At 43.0% G+C, this 14,558-nt stretch overlaps 1 protein-coding gene across 1 annotated transcript in view; it reads left to right on the forward strand.

Moving 5' to 3' along the window:
- The first annotated feature begins 8,080 nt into the window (after nt 1-8,080).
- LOC117882909 (sodium/hydrogen exchanger 2-like) overlaps nt 8,081-14,558 on the forward strand; it is a 60,178-nt gene continuing 53,700 nt past the window's right edge. Inside the window, exons 1-3 of the mRNA XM_034781794.1 lie at nt 8,081-8,360; nt 10,579-11,042; nt 12,193-12,443. Coding sequence (XP_034637685.1) covers nt 8,081-8,360; nt 10,579-11,042; nt 12,193-12,443 — 995 coding nt within the window. The remainder of the gene's footprint in view (nt 8,361-10,578; nt 11,043-12,192; nt 12,444-14,558) is intronic.

Raw genomic sequence — 14,558 nt, forward strand, 5'->3', positions numbered from 1 at the left:
AAAGGACATTTGTATTAAACCTAGCTGTATTTCCAAGGGATGTCAACTGAAGCATTATTTGAATGAATTTAGGGGCCTTTGGGTAATGTGATCATTTAAAAAAAGAGATGGGGGAGGAGGGGAAGAAGTGCCATCATATTTTTAAGGGATAGACATTATTCTTACCAGAACACCATGAGTTTCAAAATATTCCATTTGCAATTGCTGCAAATTGTCAGAGGTATCTCAAAGAACTCAAACTATGGGATTTAAGTGACATACAAATATTTTTGAGAATCATACATAGATATATGACCAGAGAGTTTGCCTATTTGTCATTTTACTGAAGCTGCACTTATGGTCTTCTCTAGAGATAATAATGAAGAACAAATATTAGAGGCCATTTGCAAATCATTTAAATGACTGCTCAGAGTGTACGAGTTGGTTGCTGAGAAAAATACAACACCACAGAGGTCAGGGCCAAAATTATTAAAATGTACTCAGCCTGTATTTGTTCTATAGGAATTCTTTAAGACAGTACTAATTGGGTGGCTGTTAAATGCAAAGTTGTGACACAGCCAGCCTGAATGACTATACTGTCAGAACAGCTGCTTAGAGAGGAACATAATCAGACAGGTGTATTCGATTGTTATGGGAGATTTGAAGGGCATAGGAAAAGAATGGGATACTAGGCAGGGAGAAGGTTTAGAAGCAAGTAATTCATTACATTTCAGATCTCTCTGTAATACTCGGCTCTCCAAATTCCTGAAAAGTAAAATCAGCTGTTATCAACAGGTATAATTCTCATGTTGTTAATATATGCAGAAATGGTCCCTAAAGTCTGTGCAGAGCACAGTATAAAGTCTGCGCAGAGCACAGTATAAAATCTGCGCACCTTTCAGATTGTCAGAGAATCTTGGGATACAGATAATGTATGTCTCCTCTTGATTTATTTTTTTCTTTGCTCATTTCTTGTTAACATGTCTGTAGTTTGCTCAGCGTAATTTTGCATTAGTTCAAATTCTTTGTACATGTGGGATTTCAAGAGAAGTCACTATAGATTAATGAACACGTACAGGTTTATCCTCCCATGAGATCCACAGGGAGCATATGAGATCAGCAGCAGACAAATTAATGTAGCTCAGCTGCAATGTGGAAATGGCTTCTCTGCGTTCACAGGGCAGTGACCAGAAGGACAGCATTGAGGGCTCCTATAGGCTGGGAGGCAACAGGACATTTCATTCTTGGAGGCTGGGATTGGCTGGGGCTGGGACTGTAGTGTTCTCATCAGAGATCACCAGCCAGCATGGTGGGATGGTATAAGTCTTAGGATGGCCTGAATGGGATTCACTTTGGAGATGGATGCAGCATGTGTGCATTCAATACAAGTTTGGGCACAATGGTGCCTGGTTTCAAAAAGCCAGCAAGGCACACACAAGATAACATCTTTCACTTGGGAAAGGATTTTTAAAAAATAATATTTTATAAAGCATCAACACCATGGTGTTAAAACAAAATCTTTTGTTCAGAACTCTATAGTTGGGGATTGCACGGGCTTATGTTGTCTCCTATGTTTTTATGCTGTTGTTAGTAAGTAAAAATCATGTTTAAAAATCAACACTATGGAGGTTAATATGTTACAGTGACTTTATTTTTGCAAAACACACCTGTTTGGTAAGAAACACAGGCAAAGCATAAGGAGCTTTTGTTTTGCTGCTTTACTTTAGTACTTCTGGCTTGAGAGACGGATGGAGCATTTCCCAGTTAAAAATGCATTCTGGGCCCAACATAACAGAACGAACCAATTTAAGTGAAAACAGAAGCCATATATTTTACTTCTGTCAGCTACTGTAAACATAATTACCTAAATGGAGGTTAGCATTTCTCCATTTGAGCAATAAGGTCCGGATCCAAAAAAGCACACAAGCGTGTGCTGAACTATAAGCATGTGAGTAATTCCATTGATTTCAGTGGCACTGCTCATGTGCTTAAAATTAAGCACATGCTTAAGTGCTTTGCTGGATCAGGGTCTGAATGCCCTGGAAAGACCTTCTGGGAGCATAGGTAAAAAAACATTATTGATGAGTCATTTCCATGTATAATGTATCTGTTTTACTCAGAATGATACGAGGCATGAATTTCAGTAGCTGATGTAAATTATATGGTGTCGCATAGGCTATTTGGGTTTCACTACATGATGTGTCATATACATAGTGAAGAATAAAAGTTATGAGTTATACGCCCAGCTGTGCCTAATACTGTACGTATCAATGCCAGAACAGCAGAACTAAGAGCCAGAAGGGATAAAATCGTAAGTCCTCCCCCCTGACCCATTCTTTTCTTTACTGTAAAAGTAAGGAACAAGAAGACGTTGGCACTAATGAAATTAAGGAGTATCATATAGGACCTGTTAAAATGATTAACTTAATTCAATAATTTAATCGCATGAGCCCAGATTCTGATAACCTTTTTCATATTAAATAGTACTTTACTCTTCTAGTAATGCCATTTAATTTCAGTGGGGCTGCCTGTGGAGCAAGGTACTAGTCACCATGAGTAAGGGGATCGAATCTGGCCCTAGAACTCTATGAATATGGGGAAAGACTATGACATCAGAAAAAGTAAAAGCACATCAATAAACATATGACCAAATGGTACTCCCATTAAAACGTGGTTCAATATGGTTCAATACCCATTAAAACAAGAGGAATAAATATCTACATACTGCAGGCTTTAGAAAAAATCAGACTTTGACTTTACAGAGAAATGAATCCACAATAAAAGGTGATGACTGAATAGTTAAATTCTTGAGGGAATTAGTAGACTGATTTGTGTCAAACTTCAAAATAGAACCGTTCAAAAAATAAAAATACATCATCTTAATGAAATGCTAAAACAAGTTCTAAGACTCACAAAGAACCACTAAGATCGCACTCAAAATTAAACATTATGAAGACCCTTTCATTATGTCTCTAGATATATTGGCAAAGTAAATCAGTGATTAGGCTGAGGATATCAGTGGGAAAAGTTGAGCGCATGTGTCAGTCTTTGCAGGATCAGGGTGTAATTGCACACAGAAGCCCCAAGACTGCAGTTATTGGAGTTCGGAGACTTCATGTGGGCACAGGGCTCTACCTGCTTGGAGTTCATTGTAGGATCAGGGCCATGATCACAGAAGTCTGAGAGTACAAGTGAAGCAAATTCATTCAAAACTCCAATAGATATCGGTAAAAAATGTTTCACATTCTTTTCTCAGATATGATTATTTCCCACAGTACACTTTGTGTTATTCAGAGAGGCAATTTTTTTGTGCAATTTAGGTAATGTTGCATTTATAAGTTGTCATGAAATCGCACTTGCAATTTTTGCATACATCTCAAGCTTCTGGTTTTAAGCATTTGCCCTAAAATATTTTTTTATTTTTAAGTAGCCACATGAAGCAAATTTTAACATTATTTCCCTCTGATATTCCCTCCACACTTTCCCTTTTCTAACTGCTATTTTTGTTTGTTGCAATTAATTAAATGGGCATTGATTTGTCTGGTAAAATATTTTGCAGCAAGCAGTACTGAGCTCTGCTCTGTAGCTCTGCCCTCTGCTGTGATGCAAACCTTTCTGTTTTTGCTTAGGATGAACATGGGTGAAAGTGAACTGGAAAAAACAACTCTTGCATTTTCCTAGAAGTAGCAAAAATCAAAACTGATTCTTTTGTTTCACAAAGCTTTAATTACCTGGCTCACCAAAAACAGAGCAAGTTTTCCAAACCCAAATTTCATAACCAGACTCTTCTGCTGGGTGGAGATTACCTCATAAGGAGAAGCGTGACTTGGGGCCAAGTCTCCTTGTTCTGTTAGCTCTAACACTAACTTACTGGGTAGCTTTGGGTGTCTCATCTTATTGTCTGTGCCTCAGTTTACTCTTCTGTAAAAGGAGTAGAATTAATAATTATGCAGGTTTGTTGTGAGAATTAATCTTTGTAAACATAGAGATCTTTGGTGAAAAATGGAACTGTGTTCATTACTCTTTGCCACTGTTATGGTTGACATAGAAAAACACTCAAGTCAAGAGGGACCCAGGGGAGACGAAAACTCTGACATTTCCCTCAAGGGCCAAGGCCGGCTCAGAAAAAAAAAAGAAGACGAACGGCGGAAGCTAAATCGCGCTGCTTCTTCGGCGGCACTTCGGCAGCGGGTCCTCCCTCTCTTCCTTTTTGGCGGCAAATCGGCGGCAGCTCAAAGAGGGAGAGGGAATGAGGGACCCGCCGCTGAATTGCTGCCCAAGACCCGAATGTGCCACCCCTTTGAATTGGCCGCCCCAAGCACCTGCTTCCTATGCTGGTGCCTGGAGCCGGCCCTGTCAAGGGCTTTTCCCCATATTGATCTGTCAGAGGGAAAAGGTGTTGCCCTGTCACAAAAGGCCAAATTTTGGCCCCCCATAGCCACGGATCAACCAAGATCTATCGTGTGCTTCCTTGGGGGATGTGCCAAAGTCATGGCTCTACATGCGGAGGTCTGTGTCTGCCCTGACTCTTAGCTCCCTTGGGCCCTTGGCTGTCTGCAGTTATTGCTGTACTGCAGGATCTCCTGACTCTAAGAAGATGCTCCCAGGATGCTGGGCTATGCTACAGGAGCACTCAGCACAGCTCAGGAGGAAGGGGAAGGGATACAAAGGGGGCTTTTGACAACCTTTGTGCTTCCATGATCCTAAGGCTGGTGAGTGCTAGGCCAGTCCCCAAGTACAACTTAAAGCAGCCTGAAGATTAAGTTGGACTGAGTGTCAAATGGCCTGCAGCAGTCCCCTTACCAGCTCTATCCCCTTACTCCCAGCCATGCCACCGGCACCCTCAGCCAGGATGGGGGTTGAGGTAATAGCGAGTATGGTGTCTTTGAGCCAACCGGGGATTCCCTATGCAGAGGGAAACCTCCAGAGACCAGCTTAGGGAAGTTTTACACTACCATAGCGATATCAAGCTCCAGTAGGGTCTCAGGGGCTCAAGACCCTTTTGGTTACTGTGGGCACTTGGGCACCAAACTTCTAGTTTATAATGGCACGTGCTGTATTTGAGAGGGAACCCCAATCAAAAGAGACTGCAGACACCCTGAGCTCAGTTAATGTGGTAATTAAGGGGGAACTGTGAGTGCCTCTGTTATTTCCCTAGCACAGAAATCAAGAGATGCAAATTTCTGGAGAAGTTCTGGTTTTGATGGTTTTTTTTAATTATTCTTTGCTGAAAACAATGAAGGTCTCAGTCATCCCCTGGGATTCCCATGCGGACAGGGACCCATCCCTGTCCAAAGTGGAGTGACCAGGAGGGGCAATCATTCATCTCTGCAGCACCATTTCCTTTTTCTCAGACCTTACAGAGGGGATGGTTCCTGCACATGGGGAGAAGGTGGGCAGAGTGTCAGAGAGATGGACCTCATCCTTCCCAAATCTGCAGGGAATCTACTCAAAACTTCATGCATTCTGGGGCATTTTAACTTCTCCATAGCCTCTTCCCTGTGGAAGAACCTAACTTTGTGAGAAGGGGTCCAGTGGAAGACGTCTAGGAACCAGAGAGAGGACTCATAGCTGGTGCAGGTGGTCCTGGCCTCTTAGGTAGGGCAACCATACGTCCAGTTTTGGCTGGGACAGTCCCCCTTTTAAGCCCTGTCCTGGATGTCCTGACATTTTGTTGGCAAAAATGGGCATTTGTGGGCATCTCTCTGACACTCCAATTTGCTCTTGACAACTGATGATGAGCTGGCAAGAGCAAATGGAACAAATGCCCAGTTTCCCCCCCAAAATGGAGTGTACACCCCCAGGGGGTGCAGAGGAACATTTTTTTGGGGGGGGGAGAGCGAGTGGCTCACGAGGCACTGGGTGGCACACAAGGCACTGGATGGCAGGGCTCGGACTGTCAGCCCTGGGGAGCATGGGACCTGGGCAGTCAGCCCCAGCCTCAGACGGCGCAGGGCTCGGGTGCTCAACCCCAGCTAGGGTGACCAGATGTCCTGATTTTATAGGGACAATCCCGATATTTGGGGCTTTTTCTTACATAGGCTCCTATTACGCCCCACCCCCATCCTGATTTTTCCACACTTGCTATTTGGTCAGCCTAGCCCTGGGAAGCACGGGGCTCAGGCGAGTGGCAACTGCAGGTGGCTCGAGCCACCCTACATGGTGTCTCGTTTTTACTTTGGGAAATATGGTCACCCTAGTCCTAGAGTTATCCCAGAATCTGTGGGTTCTGGAGGCAGAACACCCTGGTAAATGATCACAGAGTCACTTTCTTCTGACACTGAACAAGGACATTTATTAGCATGTTCTCAAGACTTTTCTGCCTCTTTATTAGTTTCACTGTAAAGCTTCTGCCTAGATCACTTCAGTCCCCTGCCACCAAACTTCCTGCTTAATATTTAAAGGAACAGTGCACATATGCTTAACCCCCATTTGTTCCAAACTGTGAGGGGCCTTGTTCCCCACCCCAAGGAATGATTATGGAGAAATGCATAAAGGGAACCCTGTAGGATTTCCTTCCCTTCTGTCATTTTTTTCCACACGAAGGGAGAATTTTTTGCCAAAACTCTTGAAATCTCAGTTTGCCCAGATGTCAAGACAGCATTTTCTCTAGTCAAGGTAGAAATTTCTGTTAAAGGCACAGTATAAAAGCTGATAAACAGTGTTAAATGGGGGTAGGTGGAGTGTGATTTTCAGAATGTATCACTGCTTCCCAAGATTCCTGTTTATTATTCTGACCTACAAAATAATATCAGAAATTGGGACATTGTGTGCTATTGACAAACAAGAGTACATACACATGTGATTTTGGTCTCCCATTTAGCTCTCCATTACAGAAAAAATGGATCACCAATATGTCATTAGCAGCTCAGGTTTGGTGTCCTTTGGGCACCAAAATGGGTCATCGATTAGTCCAGCAGCAGCCTGGGGCCCCCATATTTTAATTGTTTGTGCTGTATGGGCTAAATTCATTCCTCGTGAAACATCACTGCTTCTAGTGAAACTAAATCATGGAGGAATTTGGCCTTCTGCGTTTTGCCCTCCATTTTATTAATGTGTCTGATAATGTGTCAAACAAATACCCTGCTTCCCAAAATGAGTGCGAGAGTAGCCCCTAAGGTCAGTGGATACCTATCCCTGAACCTTCCCAATGGCCACACCGGCCACTGCAGTGCAAGGAACTGTTCTGAGAAGAAATGGCCAAGTAATCAAAAGCCCCTGAAGTTCAGAGATGGTAGTTAATGACATCTCTCTCTCTCTCTCTCTCTCTCCATTTTTTATTCCCCTCCCCACTCCCATCCCTGTGGTAGCTGAGTGCCTAGCATGAAAAGTAAACACAGAAATAGCTCTCGCTTCTGCTCCTGACCGCAGCAGAAGACGACAAGCTATTGCTGGAATTTATTATTGAGATGCCCTCCATCCTAGCCCCTCCAGTTGCATGCTTTGTTAAGTGATCGTATTAGCTGGTTGTAGTTCCTTTTGGTGGATACTCTGATTTGCATTTGGTTTACCAAAGGGAAGAGGCATTGGGCAAAGGTATCATCTATACCAGTATTATGTGTAAGCACTAGAACTGGGGGGCTGGGGCCTGAAACCAGGCACCTCCAACAGTGCTGGAGGATCCAGGTTTTGCTGTTGCCTCCGTGTCTGGGGTTTGGGGGTGCAGAAGGAGCAGTTACACTTGTTCTCCATTTAGGCAGTGGAATTTGGGTGGCTGAGGCCCAAAACGGTAAGGATCCTGCTTTAATCTCCCCCCTTCCCCCGTACACTCACAGAATCACACACACACACACACTAAGGGTTTGTGAGGCTTTCCTGTAAGCAAATGCTAAGCACCTTGCGGCTGAGTGCAGACGTTTCTTGTGTGCGAACCTGGCCCTGCTCCCCGGCTCTCTGGGGGTTGGGATTCGCTGGGCTGCTCAGTGGCTCCTGCCTTCACACCCACCCACGCAAATAGGGCAGGCTGCATTCTGCAGGGCCTGTTAGGCAGGAGCCCTGCCCAGCCACTCAGGATCAGAGCAGCAGCAGCAGCCGCAGCAGCAGCCAGGAGCGGGGAAGCAGCCAGCCACCAACTTTCCAGAGCGGACGGCTCCCAGGGCACATGGAGAGGCAGAGGCTGGGATGGGAGGCTGCAGCAGGATGGATGCTGGGTCCCTGCTTTTCCTTGCTGCTGGGTGCTCCCGTGGTCAGTGCACTCCAGGGACCATCGCTGCTGCTGCCCCTCGAGGACAGTGGCCCAGAGAATGCCAGCTGGGGGTCCCAGGAAGCCCAGGATAATGAATCCTCTGTGCACACAGTCTTCTTCTCCCTGGATTATCATCATGTGCAGGTCCCCTTTGAAATAACGCTCTGGATCATGCTAGCTTCTCTGGCCAAAATAGGTAAGGAGCCATGTTTCTTCTGGGCTGCAGCAGGAGGAAGAGCAGCGGGGCCGAGCTCAGACAGGGGAGGGATACTCTGAGAACTTCCTTGCATTGGGCATCTGTTCGTCAAACCCCAGCTAGGGTGGAAAGTCCTTGCCTAAAACCTTCCCCATCCTAAATTGGTCTGTGAAGTTTCCAAAGTCTCTGAGTGCCCCATCCTGCCCAGTGCCTGACTGAATTGCCCTAGGCTGGGAAAGACAGTCAACACATGCACTTCCCACTCCCAGCCAGCTTCTCATATCCTGGGGACACTCAGGTGGGAAGTGAGATATCAATAATATTTTTAAATCTTGGGCTAGATAGAAGAGAACAACTTTCTCCCTTTATGGTACTGTGCTGCTCAAACTGACTGCATTTCATCTCTGCAGCATCAGGTAGGGCTGCTTGTAGACAGGATACCAAACTAGATAGCCCTCTGGGCTGATTGTTTCTTTATCTCCCCTTTTCCCCCCTCCACACACACAGACACACAGGGTTTGTGAGGCTTTCTTGTAAGCAAACGCTAAGCATCTTGCAGCTGAGTGTGAGACTTTCCCTGTGTGTGAACCTGGCCCTGCTCGCCGGCTCTGGGTTTCAATAGAGTACTGTAAATTAAATTGCCATATTTGCAAATGGAAAAAAAACCCCACACAATTGCTTGTCAACTTGTAATACTGCAGCTGCAAATGACAGTGAGATTTCCAAAGCCATGTGTAAGTTTATACATGCAAAACTTAAGAACTGCACACACGTATCCAGGGGAGAGGAAAGTCCAGAAAGGATAATGGGAATAATTGAGTAATTATATAACTGGAGTGACAAATTACAAAAGTGAATAATAATCCTGAATTATGTGCCTGCTTTCGCAACTTTTCTGCACTCAGGTCTCCATTGATGCCAATGGGAGTTAAGAATGAGGAGTAGGTTGGATCAGGCCCATCACAATGAATAATTTGGCCTAAGAGTAATATGTTATAAGAAGGGAAATAATAAATACAGGCTATGAAATCCATTAGTACTGCAGAAGCCCCTTAACCTTAATTTAATTATTCAGAAATATGAAATATCTGATGCTTATTTACATTGTAAGGTCTTTGGAGCAGAGATAGTCTTTTGTTTTAAGTCTGTATAGCACCTAGTACTCTAGGGGCCCAGTTCTGGTAATATAAACATAAAATACAAATAATGATTAATAAGATTTTTTTCTAATTTTTCCATTTCAGTTTGGTTTATTTCAGTTTATTTCTTTTCATGACTTGTATTGTATGAATTTCTCTTTAAAGTCTAGATCTGTGCAAAGTAGCTGGATGCACCGCTTGTCCGGAGGTGCTGAGCTCACTTTTCACAATGTTGTATTCTGTTTAAAGAGCTAATGATTAGTGAATATTAAAATGGCCTCCTTTATAATTAATAAGAAGGTTATCTCTGACAAAGAACATTAGTTGGAAACATGAAACACAATTAAAAAAAAAAAAGAACTGTTGCTCTCCACTTTTGTAGTGCTGAAGAGAGTATGCTATTTAGACCCTATGCCATCTGTTATCCTGAATTCCTTCACGTATACTTATCTTAGGTAGAGTATTTTCAGTGCCTACTGTACTGTTGTCTAAAATATTTAGATTTTAACCTTTTGTTGTGATGAATTGAGGAATATGCCAAGTGTGGTTATTAAAAATCTCCTGGCACTTTTGGCAAAATTAGAGGCATGCTAGCCAAATTCCAACTTAGGTAAATATACTTCACCTACCTAAATTTTCCCTCATATTTTGAATCCTATATGCTATTCTTCAGCTTCTCTTTAAAAAAATGTTGTCTACTGATGTGGTGTAGCAAAATGGCTGTGTTTCACCCCAGATGTGGCTGTTTCAACAGAGTATATAAAGCTGTAAAGCACTTTGGGATCTTCCTGGATGAAAGGTGCTATAGGATGCTATTTATTTATTAGCTTTTCATTTTGCCAACGTTTACAGCTTTTTTTAAATTCACTTCATGCTCACCTAAAGAATCCTACTGGTATTAAGTTGGAAAATTATTATTTATGATAAACAGCATCAGTTCACACCCCACAATGCTCTCTGCTAAAAATGACAATGTGGAGCGATTCCTCTTTTGTATTATAAAAATGTGTGATGAAATGATTATGTCAACATATTATATGGATTCTGGATAATGATGTCATCTCTTTACTGTTCACCAGCTTTTCATCTGTTTAACAAGCTGCCGTCAGTTGTGCCGGAAAGCTGCTTATTGATATTTGTGGGGCTCATCATGGGAGGAATCATCTATGGCTTAAATGACAAGTCCCCACCAGTCATGGACAGTGATATCTTTTTCCTCTATTTACTGCCACCTATAGTCCTTGACGCAGGGTACTTCATGCCCAGTCGTCCCTTTTTTGAGAACATTGGGACTATTCTTCTTTATGCTGTAGTGGGAACTATATGGAATGTGTTTGGGATTGGCTTCTCACTGTATGGGATATGCCAAGTGAAATCCTTTCACCTGCAGGATATATCGTTGCTCCATAATCTCTGGTTTAGCAGTCTGATTGCTGCGGTGGATCCTGTAGCAGTGTTATCTGTGTTTGAAGAGATACATGTCAATGAAAAGCTTCACATTTTGGTTTTTGGAGAATCGCTCCTAAATGATGCTGTTACAGTGGTAAGTTCTATCCCTTATGTTGGTATTTAGTGTACAGAGGAAGGATGGTCCTGTGGTTAGTGCTAGCCTGGCACTCAGGAAACGCACATTCAATTCCCTGTCCTGCCAAAGACTTCCTGTATGACCTCGGGCAAGTCCCTTGGTGTCCGACATCTCTGCAAAGCTCCCCACTTCAGGAATATTCAGGGTCTATTGCAAAGCCCATTGATGTCAATGGAATAATTTGCCTTGACTTCAGCGGGCATTGGGTCCGGTCCTATCTGCATGCCAGAAAGTTGGTACACCAGATTCACCACTCATGATAGTGCCCTCATTGCTTTCAGTGATTGGTATAAGACTGCTGGTATCATTGGCTGCATCAACAGCCTGATGTACAACCAAAATTTGACTTGATGGAGTTACTGTTAATATTTAGGATTTTAACTGCACTGACATGTGAGTAAAAGGAAGATAGTGAGAAATAGTATGTATTTAAATGCTTTGATTATAGATATACAATATCAATGTGTCTGTATTTATAATCCTTCATGGAGCAGCAGCAAAGGTAGGAGTTCATCTCTTCCCCCGTTCATTCATATGAGCGAGGGGTGAGCTTCATAGTCTAATTGGAACCATTAAATTCAGACATTTTATCCCACAGGCAAATTCTTATTGCTAGTTTCTTTCATATAACAAATCTCCAGTGGAGTCTTAGAGGGAGAAAATCTCCATGAAGATCTCCTTGCAGAACAACCCTTCGGTATCATTCTATGGGAAGGGTGGGGTTTGTCTCCCATGTGATAGGCCTTGGAGAAACCCTGTTATTTCCCAGGGATCCACAGGGGGTCTAGGGCAGCCCGTGAGGAAACTGTATGCCTTTACACCTGACCAAGCTCCTGGTAGGGCCTCCCACATCCATTGAAGCCCCAAGAACCAAGGCTTAGGCTGCTTTATCTTTTCTTGGAAATCCTTGCAGGGCCATAGGGTAGATGATGTACTTATGAGGCAAAACCCATTGATAACAAGAACACAGTGTCTTTGTCACAACACTAGGGAAGCATTTCACCACATCGGCAGAAGCGTCACAAACATTTAATGGTGTGTCTGTTGCCTGCGGTCATCTCTAGCTAATGTTTGTTTCTCTCTCTTCTTCCTTTTATTTTTCTTCTAGGTGCTGTACAAGCTGTTTAGATCCTTTTGCGAAATGTCAACAATCAAAACTGTGGATGTGTTTGCAGGAATTGGGAAATTTTTTGTGGTTGGAATAGGAGGGGTCTTGGTAGGCCTTTTATTCGGGATGATTGCTGCCTTTACCACACGATTTACCAAGAATATCCGTGTAATTGAACCCCTCTTTGTCTTCCTGTACAGTTACCTATCCTATCTCACTGCAGAAATGTTTCACCTCTCTGGTATTGTGGCGTAAGTATATGCACTGGTTTTCTTATTCATGCAATTAATGCTTTTGGCTATATTCAGAAAAGAATCAGTCATGATTACATCAGCATCAGAGGGGTAGCCGTGTTAGTCTGAATCTGTAAAAAGCAACAGAGGGTCCTGGGGCACCTTTGAGACTAACAGAAGTATTGGGAGCATAAGCTTTCCGTGGGTAAGAACCTCATGAGTGAGGTTCTTTCTTACCCACGGAAAGCTTATGCTCCCAATACTTCTGTTCATCTTAAAGGTGCCCCAGGACCTTCGATTACATCAGCGTTGCTTAGTGTGAGATGTATGATAAACATTTATGTACTAAGAGAAACAAAACAATATAAAAGCCTTTGAAATAGTACCGGGACATAACCACATTGCATGCATTATACAATTCCACATAAATGGTGATATGCATTCTTCAAATGCGCTCACATTTTCTGAGGATTTAAGAGACAAAGAAATGGCCTTAGCAGTGTTTCACAGAACAGATGACATCTGACTTTAAATGATTTGAAATGCTAAAGGACTTAAGCTGAAACAATACATTTCATGATGTAGAGATCGGAGGGAGCTTGTGTATTTTAAAACTGGAAATCATAAATAGTCTTGATTAGAGCTGGACAAACTTCATATGGTTCATCAGTTCAGTCAGACATCCAAATGTTTGAATACTTGTTCAAGCTTGGTTTAGTGCCTTTGGTCTGGAAAATTTGGATGGCCAGTATGTGTGAGACTTCCAGTGCTTTGTGGTTTTGGCTGGGCCAGAACAGGCTTTCTAGCTGTCTTTTGAGTTCCAATCAACACCAGAATATGAAGAGGTGCACTAAGTAGTTGATTGGACTCTTTGAACATCAGAAAAATTTGGGTTTGATCTGGGTTTTGGGCAAGACTTGAATCCATTCTAATTTTATCTCCAGTGATTTGCCCATCCTTACTGATTAGCTTATTTAGGTCTATATCCTGCCTTTAGTTTCTGATGGTATGATTGGGCAGGCAGGATTGCTCATGGTGACTGGGATGACTATGTGGTAGGTTGCACACTGCTTCTCCTTTTAAAAAAGGAAAAGATTGCACACCTTCCTCCAGCATACGTGGTATCTGGCCAAGACCTAGCTGCATCCCTGATCAGCAACCCTTGGCGCTGTAGCACTTCAGTGCACAGGAGCCAGTCCTGTAGCACTCCATTGAGTGTTCAGTATCCTGCCATACTGTTGCTAAGGTGATCAGCTCAGGTCCCACCACCATCTTCTCCCCCCAGCATGCCCCTGCCCAGCCCAGGGCAAGAACTGGCTCCTTGTGTTTTAGCTTAGTTTTTCTAGATCGACTCAATTCACAGGTATACTTTCACATACCATGAGTGTCACAAAACAGCATCCGTGATCATCAGTTTCCCCCTACACTTAGATTATGAAGTGGCAATGTGCATAATGACTCTTTGATTGTAGGTAGACAGACAGGCGCACACCCAGTGACCTTGATGTTATCATGCATGATCAGGGGCTCGATTTTTCTTTCAGTTAAACTGATGTAAATTCAGAATAATTCCACTAACCTCAGTGGAATCATACCTGATTTCAGTGGCGTAACAGAGCAAAATCTGGCTTGTAGCGTAGTGTGTATGAAGTAGGATGACTGTGTAACTATGGGCTTGTCTAGATGTTGGGGTGATGCGCTTTATGGGGGTGTGATTTGTTAAATATATATGGAGATATACCTATCTCATAGAACTGGAAGGGACCCTGAAAGGTCATCGAGTCCAGCCCCCTGCCTTCACTAGCAGGACCAAGTACTGATTTTGCCCCAGATCCCTAAGTGGCCCCCTCAAGGATTGAACTCACAACCCTGGATTTAGCAGGCCAATGCTCAAACCAAATGCAATGTCATACTGCACATTAAGTGGTTTGTGTAGACCAGTGGCTCTCAACCTTTCCAGACTACTGTACTCCCTTCAAGAGTCTGATTTGTCTTGTGTATCCCCAAGTTTCACCTCACTTAAAAACTTACAAAATCAGACATAAAAATACCAAAGTGTCACAGCACACTATTACTGAAAAATTGCTTACTTTCTAATTTATACCATATAGTTATAAAATAACTCAATTGGAA

The sequence above is a fragment of the Trachemys scripta genome, chromosome 9 (genome assembly GCF_013100865.1).
Source record: "Trachemys scripta elegans isolate TJP31775 chromosome 9, CAS_Tse_1.0, whole genome shotgun sequence".
Classification (NCBI taxonomy): Eukaryota; Metazoa; Chordata; order Testudines; family Emydidae; genus Trachemys; species Trachemys scripta.